We start from the raw sequence: 26,759 nt of genomic DNA, 5'->3' as shown, positions 1-26,759 counted from the left end.
GGGACGGAGGAGCCTGGTAGGCTGCAGTCCATGGGGTCGCTAAGAGTCAGACACAACTGAGCCACTTCACTTTCACTTTTCACTTTTATGCATTGGAGAAGGAAATGGCAACCCACTCCAGTGTTCTTGCCTGGAGAATCCCAGGGACGGGGGAGCCTGGTGGGCTGCCGTCTATGGGGTCACACAGAGTCGGATACGACTGAAGTGACTTAGAAGCAGCAAGCCAGCTTGAATTTTCTATCCAAAAAGCAGTACAGAATTGCTAAATTCAAGGGGGGAAATCAATGCTAAATTCCCACTGATTTCTTATTTTAGCAGCATTCTGTTTTCTTTTCAAAGTGGGTCTTTGGTCATTAGTGTCAGTATAGCTATACCCCCTTAAGCAATCGTCAAAAACCTCGAATGGGCTTTAGAACCAGTTCAATTCTTGTATTCCAGTATATCACTCCAAAAAATTAAATCTAATTAAAAATTAACTCTTCATACACCTGTGAAAACCTTGTGGTTCAGTTCAGTTCAGTCGCTCAGTCGTGTCTGACTCTTTGTGACCCCATGAATCACAGCACACCAGGCCTCCCTGTCTATCACTAACTCCTGGAGTTCACTCAAACTCATGTCCATCGAATCAGTGATGCCATCCAGCCATTTCATCCTTTGTTGTCCCCTTCTCCTCCTGCCCCCAATCCTTCCTAGCATCAGGGTCTTTTCCAATGAATCAGCTCTTCGCATGAGGTGGCCAAAGTATTGGAATTTCAGCTTCAGCATCAGTCCTCCCAATGAACACTCAGGACTAATCTCCTTTAGGATGGACTGGTTGGATCTCTTGCAGTTCAAGGGACTCTCAAGAGTCTTCTCCAACACCACAGTTCAAAAGCATCAATTCTTCAGTGCTCAGCTTTCTTCACAGTCCAACTCTCACATCCATACATGACCACTGGAAAAACCATAGCCTTGACTGGACTGACCTTTGTTGGCAAAGTAATATCTCTGCTTTTCAATATGCTGTCTAGGTTGGTCATAACTTTCCTTCCAAGGAGTAAGCGTCTTTTAATTTCATGGCTGCAGTCACCATCTGCAGTGATTTTGGAGCCCAAAATAAAATAGTCTGACACTGTTTCCACTGTTTCCCCATCTATTTCCCATGAAATGATGGGACTGGTTGCCATGATCTTCGTTTTCTGAATGTTGAGCTTTAAGCCAACTTTTTCACTCTCCACTTTCACTTTCAAGAGGCTTTTGAGTTCCTCTTCAGTTTCTGCCATAAGGGTGGTGTCATCTGCATATCTGAGGTTATTGATATTTCTCCTGGCAATCTTGATTCCAGCTTGTGTTTCTTCCAGTCCAGCGTTTCTCATGATGTACTCTGCATAGAAGTTAAATAAGCAGGGTGACAATATACAGCCTTGACGTACTCCTTTTCCTGTTTGGAACCAGTCTGTTGTTCCATGTCCAGTTCTAACTGTTGCTTCCTGACCTGCATATAGGTTTCTCAAGAGGCAGATCAGGTGGTCTGGTATTCCCATCTCTTGAAGAATTTCCCACAATTTATTGTGATCCACACAGTCAAAGGCTTTGGCATAGTCAATAAAGCAGAAATAGATATTTTTCTGGAACTCTCTTGCTTTTTCGATGATCCAGCGGATGTTGGCAATTTGATCTCTGGTTCCTCTGCCTTTTGTAAAACCAGCTTGAACATCAGGAAGTTCACGGTTCACATATTGCTGAAGCCTGGCTTGGAGAATTTTGAGCATTACTTTGCTAGCGTGTGAGATGAGTGCAATTGTGCAGTAGTTTGTACATTCTTTGGCATTGCTTTTCTTTAAAAAATGGCCAAAAAAAAAAAAAAGGTGGTACTAGATTATTGACATCTGAGACACTCTACAGTGAGGTAACAGATACAGATTTCTTATCGAGAATCACAGTTTTCAGCAAGATTATAGTAAAAATACGAACGACCCTTGAACTAACAAGTCACAGAAGATCCCCTGGAGAAGGAAATGACAACCCACTCCAGTGTTCTTGCCTGGGAAATCCCATGGATAGAGGAGCCTGGTAGGCTACAGACCGTGGGATCACAAAGAGTCAGACACAACTGAGCGACTGAACACACACACACACACACACACACACACACACACACACACACACACGTCACAGTATGTGACTCAGTGTTTGAGTCCTGATTCTGCCACTGGCTCTGGCTGCATGAATCTGAAAGAGTCTCCTTGGACCTTCCCAGTCCTGTCCTCGTGAGCTTGCTACCACTTCCTCTCCCTGCTTCACGCGAGAAGGAGAGGATGCGCTTGTGAATCCTTGGCAAATAGTAAAAGCACTGGTACAAACATAAGGAGTTGGTGACACACATGTCTCTGTGTTATTTGCAGTGATGATTTTTGGGAAAGATTAATGTATGTGTTTCCTTAGTCTTTGTTTCCCATTTGTTACATGTATTTTGGTTCATCTCAGGCCGAAGAGAAAAAAGTTTCTGAGAAGACTCTCCAGACTCCACTTTTGCCGTCCCCCGTGGCTGATCACGTGAAGTGTAACATTCTGAAGGCCCAGCTGGAGAACGCGTCCCGAGTGAGCGCCCAGGTGCGTGCCTGCAAGCCTTTGATTTTCTGTCTTGAGGTTTCATCAGTGACGTGTAGAAGAGGTGCTCTGGGACTGCCGTGTCAGCCGGGTCCAGCCAGGACATAGGAACCACACCTGTTAAGTGAATAGAGCTTTTAGTATAAAGAATTATTAACCAGTGAAGTTATTGGGTTGGCCAAAAAGTTCATTTGGGTTTTTCATAACATCTTAGAGCAAAACCTGAAAGAACGTTTTGGCCCAAAGCCAGTAGTCGTTGGGGAAGTGAAAGGGCCAGCTCTGACCCCGTGGTGGGTCTGAGGGCCGCTGGCTGCTACATCTGTTGATCTCCAGTGTGAGCTCAGCCGGCCTGGCTGGCTGAGTGGGTGTCCTTCCATCCACACACTTCTTTGTGGGACTCACTAGAGGGAGGAGGACAAGGCTTCTTTCAAAATCATATGACGTGACTCCTCCCAGGCTTGTTACACCGATGTGAAAGGACAGATTCTAAACTCTTTTGAAGGCTCTAAGTGCTATGTGAGCATGGAGCTGCTTATTATCCCTGATCTAAAAATGTGAGGCAGGGAATTAAACTGTGGGTTTGACTTTTCCTACACCATCCGTTTCTCATTCAGTCCTGAGCTGGCACATAGCAGGTACTCGATAAGAGTGTGAATGCAAGCATTGATTGTATTTGAATGATTGTTAATCCCCATGATGGGGAATGACTCAAGAAAATATTTTTTTTGTTAAATTAAATAAACACCGGAAAAAAAAACAACAACTGGTTATTGACTGAGTACTTGATGATCTACCTCTTTGATACACCTTCACATTTCTTGTAATCCTTTGAATGTAGGACACTTGGGAACATTTTTGCGTGCCAAGATATTAAGTTTTGACTAACCTGCCTGTTTTCTTTAGCAGGTTGGAAAAGAGGAATCAACGTTTGTAAATATTAATAAGAAATCCACTCTCCAGGACGCTAATGTAAGGTCTGTTGCTTCTTGTTTGAATGAGGAAACAATAGTACCATCAACTTTATTCTCAAAATGTTACTCATGAGGGCATTTGATAATAAAGTAGAGAAGAAAAAGAAAACTGAGAGAATGTGAGCCTGAAGAGAGAGCGAGAAAAAAACGGTCTCAATTTCCTTTATGTCTCAAAAATGCCACTTACTCTGTTTTAATATTTCTACCTGCTGTATTAGCAAGTCACTTTGAGTTGCTTCTCAGGCATGTTGACCTGACCATATCAGTCCCCTGTTTAAAGTCAGGGTGGAGTCTGGACTCCTTAACAGAGCAGAGGGAGCCCTTCATGACCTGGCTTCTGCTCGCTGTCTCAGTTCAGTTCAGGACTCATCCCTTGGTCCATTATCTGAGCCCCTGGAAGTACTAGAGTCATAGATGTTCTTTAAAACCTCCAGACGACCACCAACCCAAACCCAGAGAAAAACCTTTCTTTCCTAGTCTCATAGAAAGTAGACACTCTTCACCTCTCTGTGAATAACTAGCTATAGATCATGGCAGCCCCATGGACACCTTGGCAGTCTGCTAACACTGGTGGGGTCTCCTTAGGATAAAGTTTCCTAAAATGTCCAAGGAACACTGCATCAGCATCTTGTTAAAACCGAAAACTACAGTCCTCCTCCAGACATTTCAGATCCTTTGGTGGGAGGTAGGGCCATTTTGGCGGGGGTAGGGGTGTTGTAGTGGGGAAAGGCCAGAAACAAGAATTTCAAAAAACACCTTACATAATCTAGGGAACACTACCCTGGGAAATTCTTATACTTGATGCTAAAAACAAAAATGAATATTTCTCTATGTTATCTTATGATGCCTAGTTCATTTTCTTGGTATAAATTTGTCTTACTCCAGAGATACATACCCTGCTGCCTCTTGGACTTTTTGAAACCTTAATTCATCTCTTCCAACCCTACCCTGCTGCCCATTTCATCAGTTTTCCTATCTTGGTTAATGTCATTGTTGTGTGTGTGCACATGTGCTCAGTCGCTTCAGTCGTGTCTGAGTCTTTGTAACCCTATGGACTGTAGCCGTCAGACTTCTCAGTCCATGGGATTCTCCAGGCGAGAACATTGGAGTCGATTTCCATTCCCTCCTCCAGGGGATCTTCCTGACCCAGGGATCAAACCCATATCTCCTGCATCCCCTGCACAGCAGGCAGATTTGTTACCAATGAGCCACCAGGGAAGTCCCAATGTCACTGTTACCTACCTGTTATCCATGTCTGATGCCTGGGAGTCCTTGACTTTCTCCTATTCATGCCCTCATCTAATTGGTCACCAAGTCCTGCCAATTTGACTTTCATATTATCTCCTACATCCATCCTCTCCTTATGATGACCCTCTTCCCAACCTACCCCCAGCCCTCACCATTTCTCATCCTGGATAACTATACTATAGTTTTTTAAGATGCTCCATCTGGCCTGTCCTCACCAGCAGCCTTTGTTGCTCTAAGGGCCTTTCTAAAATGCAAGTCTGACCATGCCACTCCCTCGCCAAAAACCTTCAGTGACTGCCTTTGCCTTTATATAAACAACTCAGCTTGAGGCACCTCATGCATGGGCCCTGGTTTCCCCTCTAGTCACAAGCCCCCGATCTTCCCCTGGAACGTTACCTGGTTGTTGTTCAGTTGCTAAGTTGTGTCTGACTCTTTGCGACCCCACGGACTAGCACAGCAGGCTTCCCTGTCCTTCATTGTCTGCCGGCGCTTGCCTGGATTCATGTCCATTGAATCAGTGATGCTGTGACTTTACCTTATCCATCAGCAGGTCTGGGTCTCCACTGTGTCTCCCACCTTAGAAGTCTTCCCTCCATCTGTTTAAGTCTAAACCCCTCCTTGAAGCTTTCCAAACACCACCCATTCCACCCTAGCAGAGTAATGTGCTCCCCTGAGTTCTTCCAGGGACTGCGTTCAGTTGCCTCTGGGGGGCCAGCTTGAGGAAGTCATGAACCTAGAATACGTTGTCTCTATTTCATGTTTGCTCATTTATGTTTCTTTAACATTTATTGCACTCTGGCCACATACCTGTCACCACCAAATTAGGCACTCAGTAGAAGGGAAGATGGAGGCCCAGACGTGTTAACTGACTTACTAGAAGTCTCTTGCTGAGAATCTCAGTTTGTTTTGATGTCCATTGGTCCCAGAAAGTAATTACTGTTTTTTTTTTTTTTTAAGTGAAATCACTCAATCATAAAAATGTGTCAAAACTTTTCCTTAAAATCATAGTTAGGAGTAAGCCCATTGGTTAACTGGCATGTTTTCTTGAGGAAATATAAAAATGAAACTTAATTTTAAACATTTTAATCTGGACATAGAATTAAATGTTTTAGAGTGAGTCGTAAAAGTCTTCTGATTATGTATTTTTTAAATGAACTACTCTATCATTCTTTGTCTATTTAAAAAATGTATTCTGTGTTATGTTTAAAATAACATAGATACTAGATGACTTACTTGGAAGTAAGAATAGGCTATCCACAGGTTTCCCTTTACTCATTTCACTGGCAAAACCTGGTTATGAACAAAAACCTAATGTTGGGAAGGGGGTGTTTTGGGCAGAGAAATTTCATGTGATACCCCAATCATGTTCAGTTCCTGCTTGCTGTATTTTCCTCCTTATAATTTTTTTATTTTGGCTTTTCTGTGGTATTTTTAAATAATTACATGTAATAGGTAGAATGAAGAGGAGGGAAAAAATGGCTGTCTTGACTATCAGTGTTAGTAAGAGTAAGGTATAAATTAACTGAGAAAGCAGTCCCTACTTTCAAAACCAGACCATAAACCTCTTTGTTGGTGTTGTTCTGTTTTTCTGCTGTGTCTCTAGAAGTCCTATTCCTATACGTGTGGAAACTACACAACCAGCTATGGAAAAGCCGGAGATCAAGCCTCCCCGAGTGCGGAAGTTAACAAGACAATACAGTTTGTGAGTTCCATGCTGCAAGTTTTTCAGTTATAACAACAAAGGCGATGCCAAATGTCCAGTTGTAAATGCTTCTTAGCCCTTCACACCCCTCCCAAAGGACCACCTCAAAAAAAAACAGTCTATTTTCCGATGTAAGTCATAATGGCGCTGGATCTTTGTCCCTGACAACATGACGCGGGTGGCATATGCATTCTTTATTGACTGCTTTAGAACAAATTACTACAAGATTTAGTGGCTTAAAACAGTCTGCATTTAATTTCTCACAGTTTCTGTGGGTTGGGGTCCAGGCATGGCTTAGCTGAGTCTTCTGGGTCAGGGTGTCTGTTAAGGCTACCCTCAAGATATTTATTGGCAAGGGCTGCAGCCTCATCTGAAGGCTCATTCATACAGTGTGGGGCAGAACTCAATTCCTTGAGGGCTGTTGGACTGAGGACATCATTCCTTGCTGGCTTTTGACTGGAGGTTGCCTTTAGTTCCGAGACATGCAGACCTCTTCCACTTTCTCTATCAGAGAAAATACACAAGAAGAGCCAGAAAGACTTCTAGAAAGGCAACATCACAGCCTTTTATAACTTAATCTCAGACATGACATTTCATCACTTGCCCCGTTCTCTTCATTAGAAGCAAGTCACCAGATCCAGCCCACACTTAAGGGGAGGAGCTTCCTCAGGGGCACAGACAGCACAGGAGGAACATGGGGAGTATGTCGGATGCTGTCTCCGTTGTGCCTTAGTGAAATGGTAGCCCTGTCAATAGAGCCAAAGCTGATCCCTGAGCAACAAGAAGAGCTCTATTCCTGTAGGAATTCCCTGGTGGCTCAGTGGTAAAGAATCCACCTGCCAAGGAAGGAGACGTGTTCAATCCCTGGTCCGAGAAGATTCTTGGAGAAGGAAATGGCAACCTACTCCAGTATCCGTGCCTGGAGAACCCCATGGAGCCTGGCATACTATAGTCCACAGAGTCACAAAGAGTCAGACATGACTTAGTAACTGAACAGTAACAACTTATTTGTGTAGGAAGAACCATATTCCTGTAGCAGGAGCCCATATTCCTGTAGGAGGAGCCATAAGAGCCTTATTCCTGTGGGTGGAGCCATATTCCTTTGGGTGGAACCATATTTCTGTAGGAGGAGCCATATTCCAAAGTGTGCCAGAACCAGCAGGACCTGTCCAGTTCTGTTGAACTTAACAAAAGTTTCCTAATTCCCGTGTGCACAGGGATATTCTAGACACTGTGAGGGAAGAACAAAGTGACTTTGACAATTCCCATGCAAGGACTTAAATTTATTAGAGGGAAAGACAGATTGTAAATAATTTTAATCCAAAGAGGGCAGGTAAATGCTGCAGTTAAATGTGGTGGTACATTAGTAAAATCACAATGGTTGTTCCCATTTCTTGACCTCAGCTATGGCCCAGGTATCCTGTCTGGATATATAATTAATTGGTCAGAGAGCTGCAAGGGGATCTTTGGGTGCAGTGCAAAGCATGGGGCTCTGGAGTTAGAAAGGCTTCTTGTTCACTGTCATAAACTCTTGGGAAAATTACTCTTTGAATCTCTCTGTAATCTGTAAAATGGACAAAGATTTTGTGAGGGTAAACATAAGATAATGTGGGTAAGCCCTAGCAAGGGACCTGGCTGAAGGATGAGTTAGTTCCTCTTGCTTATTATGCACCTGAAGCCTCTAAAAAGGTCAAGTTTAGGAGGTACCAAGACTACAGTGTACAGGACAAGGAGCAAACTATAGCTGCAGCTCTCCGGCAGTCACCTCTGGCCTGCCACCTGCCCCTTGTGAAAAGGAGAAGGGGGCTATTTCAGGACAGATGCATTCCACCTCATTAGCCTTAGTAGAAACTTCTGCACTGTATAGCAGCTGTATTTCCTAGGAAAGTCACCATGAGAAAGCTTCAAATGATTAACATTCCTAATGATCTCTGGGGGACAGATTAACCAATGAAAAATCTGCTTCCCAGAGGATAAAGCTGGCAAGATTAGCCTTTCATTTTACTTTTTGAAATTCAAAATGTTATTATCACCCATTCGGGATATGTAATCATGTTGGAAACAATGACTATTACATGGCCTGGAAGGAAAGAAAATTTAACCAACTCACCAAATTGCCTCTCTTAAGGAAACCCTTTTTGAACCTCTGATTTTGTGTGTATTTCATAAGATACCCCAAAGTATTCTGGTTTGAAAATCAAAGAATGTCACCGTTTTCCCCATTAGTAGTAAATAGCAAAATTAACAGATGGGATGTTCCCGGTTTTGCATTTTCATCCCATAAGTAGTTTCTGTATTGTCAACTCTAGTTACCACTACTTTACTCATCTCTTCCACTCACAGATATTGATGAAGTTAATAAACACATGGTTAAGGGATGTAGATCGGAAAAATTAAGATTTCTCATTCCCTCAAAAATAATTCTGCATCATTATTTTTGACATGTGGGGAGGTGTGTGCCTTTTTTAGTGGTTACGGTATTCCTAGTTCCTAGGTCAGAATTATATGTGCTTGTTTGGGTTTTGGGCTACTTCATCAAAGCATCGTGATATTTAGGTTCTCTGAACAGGTTTTCAAACTGCCACTTTTTAGAATATAAACAAAAATCTCAGCTGTGTTCTTTTCTCGAAATACGACATAGGGAGGAAAAATGTGACTGCTGTATTTAAAGTGAAGGAATTAAACTCTGCAAAAAGTTTAAGGCAGGTAAAAGTATTTCTTTATATTGAGATCAGCTGGTATGTTTAGAAAATGATGATCTTCTTAGTTTTCCCCCGTAAATTGAACTTTACTATTTATTTAGATATAGTGTGGGGACTTCCCTGGCTGCCCAGTGGTTTGCATTTTGCCTTCCTATGCAGGGGGTGTGGATTCCATCCCTGGTAGGGAAGCTATGATCTCACATGCCTCGCAGCCAGAAAACCAAACATGAAATAGAAGCAATATTGTAACAAATTCAAAAAAGACTTTAAAAATGATCTACATTAAAAAAAAATCTTTAAAAAAAAAAAGGTAAAAGTAAACAGTGTAAAAATCTGAAACTATTCAGCAAGACAAAAAATCCAAAGAGAAAATAAACTAATCCCCTAGAATCATACCATCAAAAATAACCAATGTTCACCTTTATGACTATTACTCTAGACATTTTTCCATGCCTTTCTTTAAAACAGAAAGGAATCATTTCAAAGAAAAGAATCATACCATATGTAAAATTTTACTTATTAAAATGTTTCATGAATTGACTTTAGATACCATGTGTTCATCATACATCACATTGATAACATAAGCTATCTAGCATGGCCCAAGTCCTTAGGTATGGTAAGCCACTTATTCCGCAGGATATTCCAAGGGTCCCGGGGTTCTCTCAGGAGCTTGTCAATGACCAGTGTTTCCTTTGGAATGTGCAGGGTTCAGGCAACTGGGTCTTTCTGGTTTAGCACTTTCCTGCACAGGCAGGAATCTGGTTGGCAGCAGGCAATAGGGAACCTGTCCTAATTTCTGTAAGTTTGAGAAAATACTGTCCATGCCAAGAGTGGACGATTGATGGTGCTTCTCTTTGCCAGGATGATCAGATCAGAAAGGCTTCCAGCCTTGGCATACCTTGTGAGAAGTCAAGCCTTCCCCATAAATTCAGGCTCTGGAGATGAGCCCCGGGTACCAGCCCAGACTTCTCCCTCATGTGACTTCCTGTCCAGTGTCCTTTCCATCATGGGTCATCCCGTTTGATCAGAGAGGGTCTAAAATCAGTACTACTTGGCCCCAAGACAATTGTGCCCAACTCCTCCTTTATAACCAGTTTATCACCAAAGGGACAGTTGCTGTTAGACCATAAGAGGAGTCTTTCATTCAAAACAGCAGGTTTCTACAGCTCTTATATTTACCCTTCTATGGGAGGCTACTCAGAATAACATCCCTTGGTTTGGTGGTTCCTCAAAATATTAAACATAGAACTACTATACAACTCACCAATTCCCCTCCTAGGTAGAATTCTAGTCCAAAAGAGTTGAAAGCAGAGACTCAAACAGATGTTTGCACACCATGTTCATAACAATAGCTAAATGGCAGAAACAACCCAAGTATCCATCAACAGATGAAGGGATAAACAAAATATAATCTATCTATACAATGGAATATTATTCAACCATAAAAAGGAATGAAACTTTGACTTATGCTACAACATGGATAGATCTTGAAAACATTACAGTCAAGAAAAATAACCCAGATACAGAGAAGTATTTACTATATAATTTCATTTATATGAGGTACCTAGAGTAGTCACGTTCATTTGGACAGAAAACCATGTTGGGGAGGGGTGTAAAATTTCCCCTCTTCCCTTTCTGAGTTCTTGTGGCCAGACTAATAATAAAATAAGAAGACAGGTTATTAGGAGAACAGGAAACAAATTTTAATCCATGCACATGGAAATCTCATAGAAATAGCACCTAAGAAGTGGCCAAAGCAGGCAGCTTTTGTACTTTTTAGACAAAGAAATAAAAAATTTGTAAGCAATTGACAGGATAAAGAAACTTAGGTATTGGGTGCTCAATTAGTGAAGAAACTAAACAGTTTGGACTTGGGGTAGTAACTTAAAGAAGCAGCAAGGTTTGTTTATATAGGCTTCTTGACCTAAATTCCCTATCTCTGTGATAAAGGGGTCTTTCTGCCTGGGAAATGGCAACCCACTCCAGTACTCTTGCCTGGAAAATACTACGGACGGAGGAGCGTAGTAGGCTGCAGTCCATGGGGTCGTAAGGAGTCGGACACGACTGAGCGACTTCACTGTTTTTTCTGCCTACTATAGGGAGTACATCTTGCACATGAGAGATTTATATCCTGCTTTCGGGGAGACAGAGAGGAGGGTCAGAGTGCTGGTGGCCATTTCTTAAGTAACTTAATTCCAAATAATCAATATGACAGACCTTTATACCACATAGCAAGCTGAAAGGAGAAAGTCTGTCAGAAATTAAGGAACAACATTTTGCAATACTTCAGGTTATAATTTGACATTATGAAGAGAAGAAGAAAACTTGAGACCCTCAGCAGAATATCAATATTCTCTTGGAAGCCAGTACAAACTATATATATACATTTTCCAACCTCTCACGAAATCTTTACTTTCAATTTTATGCTTATTCCCTTGTCCTCTCCCTAATCATTTTATCGTGTGCATCCTAAGATCATTGCTCTTCCACTTCCCATTTTCCAGACTGTACTTGTAAGCACTCTTTGGAAAAGAAGCACAAAGATGCAAATATTTCTCTTACAAAACCCTTGAAGTCACACTGAAATTCTCACGTTGAAATTTATGTACCTCAGTACCAGTAAGTTTTCTTATCCCCACATAACTGCTATTTTGAAAAGAAACACTGAACACACAGGGCAGGGAGTACAAACTATATTGATAAATATTTATTTCTGATTTAAATGCCAAAAGTCATTACTCTTCTGACTAAATGCCCAAGGACAAAATTACCCTAAATTGTTTCTAAAATGCAAATTTTCATAACTAGGATATTATATCTCATAGTGAATACATATTTCATTTAATGGTAAAAATATCTCTTATCTGATTAATTAAAAAATCCTGTGGACATTTCCAGAAATAAATTTTCAGTGATGGTGGTAATTCAGTCTTTCCTTCAGGGTCTTCAAAAAATGCTATATAAAAAATGTATTAAGTTTTTTCTCCATATAGTTTTATTAAAATTAAAAACAACTCTATCCTAATAAATCAATATGCTATTGTGGCATATTTGGGGGTGGCCCATTCTGAGCCCCAACAGCAGAACAAACATTTCCAGGGACTACAGGGAGGGGACTACAGGGAGGGGACCATGGAGAGATATTGTCTGATGAGTACAGAGTTGCTGTTGGGATGATAGAAAAGTCTGGGGTATAAATAAAGTAATTGCTATCCAACATTGTGAATGTCTAAGACACTGAATTATATGCTTACAAATGGATAAAATGATAATTATTATGTTATATTTTTATATTAAAGTTTGTTTTTCATCCCTTGGCAAGTGACAGAAAATCCAGCCCAAATTTGCTTTGGCTAAAGGTTGATATATTGGCTCCTGTAAGCTGGACATCTGGTAGACATCTGGGGAGACCCCAACCCCTGCCCTAGCTGTCCCAGCCCTCCCCACCTACCTCCACTCCCCACAGCCTGTTTATTGTTGTAATGAGCAGAGCTTCATGTGCTTTTAGTAACCGCAGTGATGAAGACGACCTCCCTCCAGACCTGGCCGAGGCCGTGGGAGCGACCACAACTCCAACCACGGCCACCACCACTGCCACCACCACGCAAGTCTCAATGCCGCTGCTGTCCCCCAAAGTTCACAAGATCAGCTCGCCTCAGAACTCAGAAGGCAAGGGCCAGCTGTCCCCAGGGGCCAAGGTACGCGAGAAGCCCTGAGGAGCAGCTCTCCTTGCTGCAGTTTCTGCATAAATTCAGTGTGTGGCATCTGTACACATTTGAGCTTCGTGTCATCAACTCTGGGTGCTCCTAAAGCAACAGTAACAACCACATGTTTTTTTTAATATAATGTGTCCCTGAAAGATAACCATGTATGAGAGATAAATAGTATCATATAAAAGCATGTATTCTGTACTTAAAGGGAAATTTAAGAGGTTTCTGAGGGCAGTTCTGGTTTTAGAATATCATCCCTACAAACGCTATTACTCCACCATGAAGACAGAAAGTGAGAAATGGCTTTTTACCCGCCAAAGTGGAAAATCTGGAGAAGTAAAAGCCTAGAAGTATCCCCATCTCGTTCCTTATGGGAGATAGCCTGTGTTGATTGAAACTGGTCAATATTCTATCTGTCGGCTTGAAATTTCAGGAAATTGCCAGTGGTGTGAATGGGCTGTGGCAAAGGTCTTACACAAGACATTTCTCTTGGTTTTGTTTGAGTGATGCTTGGTTGCAGTCACTCTTCAGTGATTGGTCTTGCTCGCCAAGCAAATGCTGGGTCAAATGTGGCTTGGTCCCTGGACCCTACTGAGGAATGCTGTGTGCATGAGGAGGGGCCCCCCAAGGCAAGACCAGAGCCACACAGTCTATTCCCAATTGCTTCTTTCAAATACCTATGGCTGCTTTAAATGAGAAGCCACTCCATGGACCTTGTTTCTCTGAGCCTCAGTTTTTTCTTCCCAAAAATGGGAGTAAAATCTACTACCCTGCCCAACCCATGGGTCCAGTGGAGATTAAAGTGCTTGTGCAAACAGAATGCCTGAGGCTTCTGTGGCTCCAGGGAGCACAGTTCCCAGTAAAATCGGAGTAACAACAGCCCAGGCCACATCCCGCTTGCCCATGGGCAGTCTTTCAGGGGGTCCGTTCCCGGGGGTCTCTGGGAATATCTCCATGTTCCTCAACAGAATCCTGGCGGAACCCCCTCAGCCTGTGACTGGCCTAGACTGAGGCTCCCTGCTTTTCTGTAGATCATCTCCTGGGAACTGGAGTCGGGTTCCCCTCCACTGTGCCAAGTCCCTAGCACTTCTTTGTCCCAAGTGTGGACACGGGGTCCTGTCTATATCCAGGCCGTGGTTAAAACCACGCGGACACATTTGCGAAACAGAAGGGAACTGGGTTGGAGATGCGAGCAGCATCCTGTCAGAGGCCACAGGGCTCCCTCTCCTGGTCAGCTCTCTCCTTAGGGCTCTGCTTGCACCAAGTTAATGAGGTTTGAGACTTATTTTTTCCTATATAGGGCTTCAAGGCCCCCATGCTGCTAAGACTCCAGGGCAAGACAGAAAAAATTTTTCCAAAAAATGAAAGATCCCACCCTCCCACCAGAAAGCTTTTCCTCACTATTGTGCAGATAAGTTTAGCTCCTTGAGGTCTTGGCCCCCTGGATCCAAGATGGGGTCTTTTCTTTCTCTTTATATATTCAAAGGACTCTTTGAAGTATTTTTCCCCCAAAGGCCAGTCAAAGAGCACTCAGAGCATTTAAGAAAAATTGTTTTCAGCTTCAAAAAAGACAGTCCCCCTCCCTATAACCTGCTTCTACCCATGAAGATGTCAGAAAAATTGGGGTTTGGTCTCAATATTTTGTACCCTGCTGAGCAAGAGAACCGTGAGGGGGGGGGGGTGGGGGTAATAATGAGTTCAGTGCTAGTAAGTGAGGGGAGGAGAGAGGTAGGGAACACCTGTATTTTCTGATGAAATTCCGTGGTCAGTCGAGAACCAGCACTCACTGGGATATTTCTGTTTTCCGATTGTTTTTATTTTTTAATTGGAGGATCATTGCTTTACAATGTTGTGTTGATTTCTGCTGTATAACAATGTGAATCAGCTATATGTATACGTATACCCCCTCTCTCGTGAGCCTCCCACCCCTAACTGGGATGTTTTTGTCTGCCTCTGTAGAGCCCCTCTAACCGCAGAGGTGCCTTTACCTTGGAGCCGGGGGATCTCCTGATGGATTTCACAGAAGCCACTCCTCTGGTAAACTTTCCATTTTGCTAAAACCAGAAAAGCCGCAGACTGTAGACATGTCTTGGCAGTGGGACGGATGGACGGAGGTGGGCATCACCGAGGGGAAGGCTCTCCCTCTTGTCCTGCTCACAGCCTAGAGGCTCAGGGTCAGCTTTCTTCCAGGGTTCAGGCGTCAGGGGTCCCTCCACCTCCCAGAGCCCCTGAGGGAGGGCGGTGTCCCCTTTCCTCTGAGGGTGGCAACAGGAGCCCCACCCGACCTGTCTGCTGATCCTTGAACATCGTAGGGCTCCTCTCTTCCTGAGTCTCGGGTTCTTGGCTTCCTGGGCTGCACCCCGCATGCCTGCCATGAGGCATCTCTTGCTGTCTCTTCCAACAACATGCTCTGGCCTAAAGCACCAGCTCAGGGCCTCACCTTGGCTTTCCAGGCTCCTTGTGCCTCCCTACCATCCTCTATCCTCTGCAGACAGGTCTCTCCCTAGGGATGGGATTCCTGCAAGTGGGAAGGCCACTTGGGGGAGGGAGCACTGGACCAGGAGTCATGCAGACCAGAACTAGCTCCGGTCTCTGCTCCTCACTTTAAGATCCTGGCCACTGGATAATTGCTGCCCCATCTTCTGTCATTGTTTGCCCTGCTTGCCTAAGAGTATAATGAGGATCACACAAGAGAAAGAGCCCCACATAGAAAGCAATGTAAATGTGTTTAAGATTGTTAATATCACTAGATGACACAGGCAAGATTGCATGTATCTTTGGCTGGGCTTAGCCTGATACCCAAGGGTACTGGAGCATAAATCATGGTTCGCAAATATGGCCTGTGAGTGAAAATATGAGCCAAGTGAAAAACTATCTCCTGAGAACTGATCTGTGTGTTTGGCTGTGTGTGAGGCTCTGGGAGTGGATAGGGCAGCTGGTGGAGGCTGGAGGGGCTCTGGTTGATAAAGGATCAGAATCCATAGGAGAGCCATGTGCAGGATGCTTGGGGAGAAGCCAGGTGGCAGTCATTCAGAACAGGCTAGTTGGATGAGGGTGCCCTGGATGGGAAGGTTTTCTGGGCAGCTTTCAAGAGGGGACATATGAGGCCAAATGCTGCACAGGCTTTAGGAATGATCACTGTTCCTGCCTTGACTAGCACAAGGAAATCACTTGTGATTTCTGCAACTGTGCGTCTCATCTGGTGAGCTGGTACTGTCTGAGAGCTTTGAGTCAGCTCCTTCAGATAACCAGCTGAGAACTGACCATGGGTGATGCCCAGCTTGGGAACCTGCAGAGTTACTTCCTTCCGTGTTCAAGAACATGGAGCTGGTAATTCATGCCCTTCTTGTTAGACAGATTGCCAAGATAGGGTAGCCTCCAACAGGGAGCTTACTGTCTGTCCCCAGGATACTCTGCCTATGTCTCTGGGCAGCTCTGACAGAGCTCTGAAATAGGACCCAGGTGCTGCACTGCCCAGCCGAGGGACAAGACACAGCTGCTCACTTCACAGCTAGAGTCGGCAGGGAGTATCTGTTCTCAAGATGAAGCATCCTTTGTCTTGTTTGTGCAGATTTGAGGCACAGGTACATGTTCACAAAGCACACACACGCTAGTTGTGCTGGAGGGCTGGTATTTCTGGGTTTACTACAGTTCAGAGTCCTATCTCTGAGAGTGATAAAGGGTCCTAGTGAGGAAGAGGAGCTCCAGCTGCCTGCTTCTACCTTAGTCTGGTCCTCTTACTTCCATCTCCTCCATTTGTTCCTCCCACCATCCCAGAAATAGGAACTGGAGCCCTCTCTGCCCTGTTGCTGGGGTGATGGAGAGGCGTGGCATCTGTATCTCCTAGGATAGCCCAGGAAAGACTAGACTTGGGGTCTGAGACTGGACAAACCTCCTAAAGCCACATCACTGCCCTGGCCAGATCTGGAAGGACAGGGAGCTGGCGAGAGAGGAGCGGGACCGATCTTCTGAACTTCATTAAACCAAGACACTGTTGGAGCTAGTTGAACCCTGATGACTTTTGACCCTTATGAGCCAGTCTCTGCATGGAACGAAGTATGGTCCAAACAGCCATGAAAAAAAAAAAGAAGAAATTCGATCTTTAACTGGCATCTCTCAAAATAATGAAAGAAGATTAAATGAACACCTCCCAGTAACACTTCTCAAATCTCCTTTTGCTTCTTTCTTCTCTTGTACCGTACGCTGCCCTAAGGACTTGCATCCTCAAAGTTGCCACAAAAACATGCTTTCCAGCTTCACTCTTACAGCATTTGCCCCCTCCTTTTCCCACATCTTTTCTTCTCTAATCTCTGGCTCTTTGGTTGTGTGGCTCAGTTTAGCCAACCCAGTCCTGCAGCCTCTGCAGCTTTATTGTCCGCCCATTCCTGGAATCTGCATCGCAGACTCTTCGAGATCAGATAAGAGTTTCTGCCTGGGAGGGAAGCATGGGGGCGTGGGGATGGAAGGGAAGAAGGCATATGAGTACAGACAGCACCCACTCTCCATCTGGAATTCTCATCTGCTGTGCACGGGGGTGTGGGTGTTGGTAGAGTGAGGGGAGGCGGAGGGAGGGCATATGGACACGCAAGTCGTGTTGACCTTGGGCTGCATCATCCTGTCTACTCCAGGTCAGTCACACTAGCTTCCCTCCCCAGGTAACAAAGCCCATTAACACCCACACCTCCTGCCTCTCTGATGCTTTCTCTTGGGGGCTTGTCCCTCCCTGATCCCCACACTTCAGGAACCACTCACCCAACTGCAGAGCCAGCCAGGATCCGGGTCCCCTCTGGGTCAGGGAACATCAATCAGGGGTTCATGGGTCAGGGAGGAGATGGTTTGGCCAAAGGAAGGCTGTGTAGGGCCCAGAACGGGCCCTGGGTTGGGGGTCAGAAGAGTTGGTTTTCCATTTGTCTCAATAACTTAGTTATTATTCTGACCCTCATTCTAGCAGGAGAGCTAAAGCTTAATCTCAAGTCAAATTGGGTGCCTCTTCCAGTCTCCCGGGGTTGCGTCCATGTTCTTCAGGGCACGGGGAAAGTGAGGGAAGTCTCTTTGGTTTGTGAAGTCACCTGTTGGCTGGTGGATCTGGGACACCCTCTGCTCCGTTCATGTCCCTTTTGGATGATGGAGATCACAGAGCTTCTGGGATGTGGACCTCTCTGCTAGGGCGCAGGTCCCCTCTGCTCTTTTATTTTTTGAGGAGGAGTCTTACAGGCACATTTATTCATGCCTGAGGGCAGTGGCATTGCTACAAGTCACCACAGTGTCCCATAACACAGTCAGACAGACATCTCGTCCAGGGAAAGCTGGTTAGCGATAACCATGAGCAGGTGTAGGACTGGAAGCTTCCAAGGCTTTACTTCTTTTATCAGCACTCCTGATTTTATAAACGATGAAGCCCACCAATCCCATTCCTACCCACATCTGGTAAACTTGGGTATAGTAGGTCTTCATGGGGATCCAAACATTCTTAATAAGGCTTTGCAGCAGGACCAGCAGCTCAGGCAGCGCCAACTCAAAATGCGTCAGAAAGGTCACTCCCCTCTGCTCTTTCATCCTTGTCCCCCAGCCTCCATTAGAGAATGAGGGGGCACAGAGCCCCTTTGCTCAGCACTCACTCGTGTCTACCCCTCCTCCCTTCCCCTGTGAATTTTCTCACCTATCCTCAAGCTGGCAATCTCTTTTGAAAGCTTACACATTTTAACCATCATTTATCTATACCTATTCTTTTTAGAATAGAAATATACCTTTCTATTCCCCCAAAAGGTCAGATTTTGAAACTCAGAAGCCACTCAGAACCTAGCTGTGTGGGTATAGAAAAGACCCTAGGAGGGAAAGAAATACCAGGAGAAAATATAAATGGTATTTCAGAGTAGTATCCTATTACACGTGTTATCTTATTTCCTGTTCATTTACTACGAGTCGGAAGTGTGGGAACCCCAGGGATATTCTTTTGTTTACATCTACTCAGATGCATTTAAAAATCTAAGTTCTAAATCTCCATTTAGAGAGGTCAGAGATGCTTGTGGAATGGACCAGCATTTCTTTACCAATAAATCTGATGCTAGGCAAATAAGTCATCCATTATAATCTTCAATTCAGACTCTGGTGGCCAATACACATTTTGGCCTCAAGGCAGAATGTCCATGTTTTCTGGTGATTCATGCCTTAGATTAGCATCCTGTAGAACATGGGATTTGTCCCGAGGACCAGAAGGGGAGGTTTTAAGTAGGCTGGTCAAACTTAACTTTAGGTGACTAATGTGGACTCCCTTGTTTCTGAAAAATGGACTTAGAAACAATGGACAAGAGGGTCTAAACCCATGGACTTAGGCTTTGCAAATGTCATTTCTGCCTCTCCCACATCTGAATAATAAAACAAGGCTGTGTTGAAGGCCATTGGGAATATGGCTGTAAAAGCCCCTTGGAAATTGTCTAGGACTGGACTGTCTATGGATGGTGTTAGATCCATCTGGAGATGAAAAATAAGGCTGCAATGTTCTCGATAATTTTTCAGTGAAACTTTCCCAGAGGCTGTCCTTGATCCATCATGGCAGAATCATACCAATGACTTAAGAAAATGCTCTTGAGCGAAAAGACACATGTATTTGTTCTCTGGAGTGAATGGTTCTTTCCTAAGACTCACACTAACCCTGTCAGTGACTCTCCTAACATCAGAGCTTTCTCTCCTCACCGTCCTCATCCTCACTAGTACAAGCTGTCGGATCTCTGCTGGGTGCATGGCACTGTTTAGCTCTGGGGCTGGGTAATAAGGACATGGGAACCCACTCCAGGACTCTTGCTTGGGAAATCCCATGGACAGAGTAGCCTGGTGGGCCACAGTCCATGGGGTCGCAAAAAGAGTCGGACACGACTCAGCGACTAAACAACAAAACCGGGGAATCCAGGATCCCAAGAGTGACATGGCATTTTCTCACAATGCTTGGTAGCTTCCAGCTAAGCAGCAAGGCTCCCCTTCCCCCGAGTGCCTAGACCAGATGCCAAGGCCTGGGGCCATAAATGTGGGAGGGGGATCATGGCCAGCAGGTCTTCTGAACACAGATAAAGAGCCATGACAGATGCGGTCTTGACCTCTGTATTTCTCCTCACTGATGTGCCTCTTTCTTGGAGCTCTCTACTCACCTGTCCATCGTAATGTGGGTCCTCGTTTAGCAGAGTGTAGGAGGCCGCTGGGCATGGAAGGCCGACACTCTCAAGCGTGTGGCCATTGCTCAATTTGCCCCCACGGCCATCTTCACCGATTCATCTGAGCTCTTTCTGGCTTGGCCTGGGCAATGCTTTAGCATCCTCAACAGCATACCGGTGCTGTGCGGTTGGCACAGGAGATGGTCCCCACCTGCCAGTCCTGGCAAGAGAGTTTTGATGGGCCCTTCTGCCCAGACAGTGGAGCAGACTGAGGAGGGCTGGGGAGGAGGAGAGAAGGCGGAGAGAAGAGGGAAGCGGGAGGGACCAGAAGTCAGGTGGCCAGAGGCTGGAAGGAGGCTGTGGGTGAGGCTGGCTGGAGAGCAGACTGGAGTTGACAGATCCATCTTGCACTGTGCTATCTTTCTCTCCTTCCCCTCCCTTATCTCCTCCCCCCTTCTCTCACCACCTCGTCCTCCCCTTCTCTCCTCTCCTCGTGAGCAGGCAGAGCCCGCCAGCGCCCCCCACTGTGCCCACTCTCGCTGTTCTCCTCCACTCTCTCTCCCCATGAAGGAAGAGACCACTGGAGTTTGCATGCACCCTCCAATCAAAACGAGGCTGGTAGGTACCCTGGCAGGGAGAGGGGCCTGGCCAGGAGAGGTGAGGCGGGCAGGAGCACCAGGCAGCAGCCCCTGGGGTGTGCACGAGCACCGGACCCCGGAGGAGCCTGGGCCTCAGGGGCTGTCACTCCAGGATGGACGCAGAGTTTGAAGTCCAACCAGCCCTGGTCAAACTGGGACTCACGACCGTGGTCCCACCCCTTTCTCTGTAGGTCTCAAGAACCGTGAAGAGTTTGTTTTCCTAGAGCCATGATGTGCATAGATGCTTTCCGCAGAGAGAACACTCTTAGTTGCATTTCTGTTGCAAACAAAAGCTTTTAACTTGTCTTTTCCTGCTGTTTATCAAGATGACGATATGAGAATTACATAATGACTTGAAAGGAATCTCCTGTAATCCCAACCTGGCACTTTTTTTTTTTTTTTTTTCATTTTTGCATGTTTCCTTCTAATATTTATTTCTATTCATTCACAGTTTTACATAGTTAAATCATAGCATCCACGTCACCTACCGTTTTCCTCTTTTCGCTTACCGTTGTATTGCTTCTAGCTTGTTCTTGGTACCACGTTCTGTGTATTCCATCAAGTGAACGGTCCACCATCTACCTAACAAACTCCTTCCTGCAGGACGTGTGCTTTGTTTCCAGTTTGTCACTGCTCCAGGGAACACATATAACTTGTGCATCAGGGGCTTTATTTTTTCAGGCCGGAACCTGCTGGGTTCAATATTGCAACTTTGGCTTTGCCCCCATTCCAATGTGGTGATACCAACGACAGCACCGTCAGGAGAGTGTATGTGCTTTGTCAGAGCTCAGCAACCCAGAGGGTAACTGTTGGAATATCTTTTTCTTCTTTAGAGCAGGTATAAAATAACTCTTTGATGTTGCCAACTCTTGCATTTCTTTAATAGCAAGAATAATCCTCTTTTTCCCTTTTATTTCACGGTGGTCTGAGTCTATTCTGTATGTGACTTTGACATTGCTGTTGGTCTCAGCACACCACTTTGAACCATTAAGCCCTGCAAGGAGTAAGGCTTCCCCCAGTCCTTTACTTGCTGCACAGCAGGTAGTCACTACCAAGAACGCGAACTGGCACCTGGGTCCATGGGAATTTTGAGATGTTTGAAAAGAGAGTTTGGGGGAGGGGCGAGCAGGCTTGGATTAGACATCTCAGTGCTCACTGCAAGGACATTGTCATTTCTAGATGGGTTGAGTTGAGACCTACTCAACTCCCTCAGAAACCCTCAGCAGATTTGGGTCTGATCTGATGTGTTCCTGTGCATCCCTATCTTACCCGCTATTAGAATGATTCAAAGCCATCAGGTAACTACTGTCCGTAGGCAAGACCCTGAAATGCACTAAAGCGACTGCACGTGGGAAGTGGTGGCCTTGGTGTCTCGGCTGCAGCCCTCTGGTGGGAGTGGAACGATGTGCGTCCACCAGCAGGCAGCTGCTGTGCCCCGAGGCTGCAGACAAAGCTGGTGCCGGCCATCAGGACCCTGGGCCTGCTGGCAGTCTTCGAGGCCAGCTTAAAGAAACAACCCCTCCCCGCCCCCTGTCCTCCAAAGGCCTCTAGGAGGCCAAAGGTGAAATGACCCAAGAGAAAGAAATGGAAGCAAAGGCTCTTGATGGCCAGTTGGCACTACCTGATCCTGCAGGATAACCCTCTCCAGACACCAGCACAGGGCACTTGTGATCACCATGCCTTCTGTCCCCAAGGCCATGGTGGTAGGAATCTTCCAGGCTTACCCGGGTTCCCCTGAGGTTTCCCTCTATTGCCCAGAGTTTACAGGGAGCCCGACAACTAAAGTGAACGGACAGCGAGCCCTCCTGGCCTGATTAGTCCAGGCCTCCTGGTACTCTGTCCACTCTGATAGACTCTGTTCCCTATCAGTGGCGTCCAGTCCATTCCCCACAGCTGCTGAGGGGCCATCAGCAGGCCCCCACGTCACCCTTTCCTCCTCATTACACCCCCTGGCTACGGTCAGGGTGAGGCCCAGCAAACCCAAGACTCCAGCCTGTCTTCCGTGCAGAGGCCTGGCCCTATGGCACAACTCCAGGCTCAGATACAGCCGCTAGGCAACTCTCGTAGGGGCCCTTGGTTTACTTCCTCAGCAAGCAAGGAAGGCTCGGTGTGTGTGCTTCTGTATCCTTCAGTTCAGTTTAAAAGTGTGCTGCCAAAGATTTCAAAGCTTTGTTTTCTAATCTGAAAGTAACACTCTTCTCTGTCTCTTTTTTGAAGATAAAAACATTCCCGGCTGATACAGTGACCCCTTTTCCTGATCCTTTCATAACAGGGCCACAGTTTACCGTAAGTAGATCTGGAAAACAGATCCGTGTTTTAAGACATAGTTCCCTGGTGGCTTGCTTTCCTGAGGATTGCCAGCCGATGATGCCAACAGCTCGTGTGTATTTATTTATTTTTGGCTGCGTTGTTTCTTAGTTGCGACATGCGGGATTTTTTTTTTTTTTAGTGCATGGGCTTCTCTCTAGTTATGGCGCAAGGGTTTAGTTGCCCTGGGGCATATGGGATCTTAGTTCCTGGACCAGGGATGAAACCTGCATCCCCTGCATTGGAAGGTGGGTTTTTAACCACTGGACCACCAGGGAAGCCCCACCAACAGCTTCTTTTGATCGCTGTGAACTCTGTGAGGCTGAGAAGAAGTTGGGGTTTGGGGGTCAGCATTTTCGAGTTATTTTATTTTATTGAGGTGAGCTTCATGTAACATAAAATTAACAATTTTTGAAGTGACAGTTTAGTGGCATTTAGTACATTCAGTGTCATGCAACTACCACTTCTAATTCTAAAACCTTCCTATCACCCCCAAAGGAAATCTCATACCCAGTCAGTGGTCATCCCCATTTCCCCCTTCACTCTGGCCCTTGTCAGCCACCAATTTGCATTTTGTCTCTTTGGATTTGCCTAGTTTGGATATTCCATAAAAATAGGATCATACACTATGTGACCTGTGTCTAGTATGCTGTAGGATGTATCAGTATTTTATTTCTTCTTATGGAGGAATAATATTCCATTGCACTTATATACCACAATTTGTTGATCCATCCATTCATGGATGGGTTTTGGGTTCTCCCCACTTTTTGGCTACTGTGAATAATACTGCTATGAACATGCATGTACATGCATTTATCAGATTCTCTGTTTTCAATACTTTGGGGTTGGATCTGCATCTTGATAATGGTATGATTTATGATTTTAAGTTAAAATTTTGCCACTCTGAGCACCAGTCGCCTTTTATTTAAAGTGGAAATAGTAATAAGAACATCCTCCTCCTCATATCTGGTTGAGGCAAGTGTCAAAAGGGATCAAGAACTTGAAAGTACTCGACCATGCTCAGACCATCCCACGAATGTCAAGTAGAATTGTTGTTCCTCAATGCTGGAGAAGCAGGGTGGTGTAATAAAAAGAGCAGGTAGTCATGACAACCGGCTTTCCTGTTGCCATGGCTCTCTGTGTCGCTGAGCAGCTTATTTAAACTCTCTGCAAACTGCTGAAATGTTTTTAAACATTTAAATGTTGTAGTTTCCTCATCTGCAAAGTGAGAGAGTTCGATGATTTTCAAGATTCTCTTCAGCTCCTCGACTTTTTTCTTTAATTAAGAGCTTGTACAGAAGCTCACTCTCTGATGAGCAGAAGTAGGGAGTTTAGGCTCCCTCCTCTCTCTCCTGAGGCTTCCCTGGTGGCTCAGTGGTAAAGAATCTGCCTCCTAATGCAGGAGAGGCAGGTTCAATCCCCTGGGTCGGGAAGATCCTTTGGAGAAGGAAATGGTAACCCCCTCCAGTATTCTTGCCTGGAAAATCCAATGGACAGAGGATCCTGGGGGTCTACAGTCCATGGAGTTACAAAAAGTTGGGCATAATTGAATACCCATGCATGCCTCTTTCCTCTCCCTCCCTCTTCCTCCCAGGGATCAGAGTTTGCAATTCCTAGAACCACATGGTCCCTGAGGTTCCTTCCAAAGGTCAATCTAGAGGATCTTCTGGGCGGGCTGTGTGGTGCCCTAGGGATAGCTCAAAGTGCAGTCTCAGGGGCTGGCTGATTGTCACTACCTGAGGTGGCTTCAGCCATATGGACAGGAGGGTGTGAGCAGTGGCTGATTCAGGTCTGAGGATGAACAGACCTGGGAAGGTGTTCAACAGTCTGTGCAGAAACAAAAGCAGGTTTCTAGAACAATCCATGGGGCTTCCCATGTGGTACTACTGGTAAAGAACCAGCTTGCAAATAGAGGAGACATAAGAGATGTGAGTTCTGTTCCTGGGTCAGGAAGAGCCCCTGGGGAAGGGCATGGCAACCCACTTTTCAGTGTTCTTTCTGGAGAATCCCACGGGTAGAGGAGCCTGGTGAGCTACAGTCCATGAGGTCACACAGAGCGGACACAACCGCAGTGACTTAGCATGCACACATGCAGAACAATCTGCACTAGGGTCATGATCAGCTTCCAGCACCTGTCTTTTAAGGAACAGAGGACAGAGACACAGGGGCTGGACCAGGCATTCAGTGCTGCTGCCAGATACTCATCTGGCCCCTGCAGTTTGGCTGGGCACAGCTTCCTTAGCTGGAGGCTCCGGCTCCACTTCCTCTGCTGGCCATGGCAGGCACTCTGGCCTGCTGCCCAGCCTTGGCAGTGCTGTGAGACACCCAGGGAAGCCCTTCCTGAAAAGCCAGGGGCCAAGATGGAGCAGGAAGCCAATGTCAGAAACCATGCTGGGACTTTGAAGAACAGGGCAAGAGTGGCTTGAAGGCAGCTAGAGCAGGCAGAGGGAGCAGCATGAGCCAGAGTCCTGGGGCAGAGGGGGCATCCCACCTCCAGGGGACTGAACTGAGGCCAGTGGGCATAGAAGGCAGAGAGCAAGGGTGTGGGGCATGAGAGGAGGACGGGGAAGGAAAGCAGGGACACACCCTGCCGGGCACAGCCATGCTTGGCTGAGCTCAGATGAGAAGTCCTTCAGCGAGAAGCCTTTGAAGGACTCTGAGCAGGGCAGGGCCAGGGCAGCTGCGTTTGGCGATGACCCCTGTGATGGCAGTGAGAGGAGCTGGGATCAGGCAGTGTGGGCTCTGAGCAGTCGTCTAGAAACCTCGAACAGTAGTTCAAGGGAAAGAAGGCAGAGAGCTTGGCCCAGAATGCTGTTGATGGTGGAGGTGGATAGATGTGCACAGATCGGGGAAATATTTAAGAGGCTGGTGAGGAACTGGATTGGATGAGGGAGAGAAAGGGCCAGAAATAGCTCTAAGATTTCTGACTTACAGAATGTGGATGGAGAGTGGGTGCATTCAGAGACAAGGAAATCTTAGGGAAGACTGAACCAGGAGGAATAATGAATTTGCCTCTTGCAAATGTGTTAGAAATGCCTTGGAAATGCCTGGATGGAAATAGTGAATGGGCAGCTGGATCAGTTCAGTTCAGTTACTCAGTCGTGTCTGACTCTGCAAACCCATGGACTGCAGTGCGCCAGGCCTCCCTGTCCATCACCAACTCCCGGAGCTTACTCAAACTCATGTCCATCGAGTCGATGATGCCATCCAACCATCTAATGCTCTGTCATCCCCTTCTCTTCCTGCCTTCAATATTTTCCAGCATCAGGGTCTTTTCTAATGAGTCAGTTCTTCCCATCAGGTGGCCAAAGTACTGGAGCTTCAACTTTAGCATCAGTCCTTCCAATGAATATTCAGGATTGATTTCCTTTAGTATTGACTGGTTTGATCTCATTGCTGTCCAAGGGTCTCTCAAGAGTCTTCTCCAACACCACAGTTCAAAAGCTTTGACTAGATGGACCTTTGTTGGCAAAGTAATGTCTCTGCTTTTTAATATGCTATATAAGTTTGTCATAGCTTTTCTTCCAAGGAGCAAGCATCTTTTAATTTCATGGCTGCAGTCACCATCTGCAGTGACTTTGGAGCCTAAATAAATAAAGTCTGACACTGTTTGCATTGTTTCCCCATCTATTTCCCATGAAGTGATGGGACCAGATGCCATGATCTTCATTTTTTGAATGTTTAATTTTAAGCAGGTTTTTCACTCTCCTCTTTCACTTTCATCAAGAGGCTCTTTGGTTCCTCTTC

The 26,759-nt window shown here is 45.6% G+C and overlaps 1 protein-coding gene across 8 annotated transcripts in view; it reads left to right on the top strand.

The window, feature by feature from the left end:
• Nucleotides 1-26,759, top strand: part of EPB41L4B (erythrocyte membrane protein band 4.1 like 4B) — a 138,390-nt gene that overhangs the window by 102,159 nt on the left and 9,472 nt on the right. For 2 of the 8 annotated variants that reach the window (XM_027550462.1, XM_027550466.1), the window contains exons 18-24: nucleotides 2,467-2,592; nucleotides 3,493-3,563; nucleotides 6,412-6,510; nucleotides 12,721-12,910; nucleotides 14,882-14,959; nucleotides 20,569-20,685; nucleotides 22,923-22,991. In XM_027550462.1, coding sequence (XP_027406263.1) covers nucleotides 2,467-2,592; nucleotides 3,493-3,563; nucleotides 6,412-6,510; nucleotides 12,721-12,910; nucleotides 14,882-14,959; nucleotides 20,569-20,685; nucleotides 22,923-22,991 — 750 coding nt within the window. The remainder of the gene's footprint in view (nucleotides 1-2,466; nucleotides 2,593-3,492; nucleotides 3,564-6,411; nucleotides 6,511-12,720; nucleotides 12,911-14,881; nucleotides 14,960-20,568; nucleotides 20,686-22,922; nucleotides 22,992-26,759) is intronic. The other 6 variants (XM_027550467.1, XM_027550464.1, XM_027550465.1 and 3 more) reach the window with 6 other exon arrangements.

The sequence above is a fragment of the Bos indicus x Bos taurus genome, chromosome 8 (genome assembly GCF_003369695.1).
Source record: "Bos indicus x Bos taurus breed Angus x Brahman F1 hybrid chromosome 8, Bos_hybrid_MaternalHap_v2.0, whole genome shotgun sequence".
NCBI lineage: Eukaryota > Metazoa > Chordata > Mammalia > Artiodactyla > Bovidae > Bos > Bos indicus x Bos taurus.
This window is presented reverse-complemented; position numbering and strand designations above follow the sequence as displayed.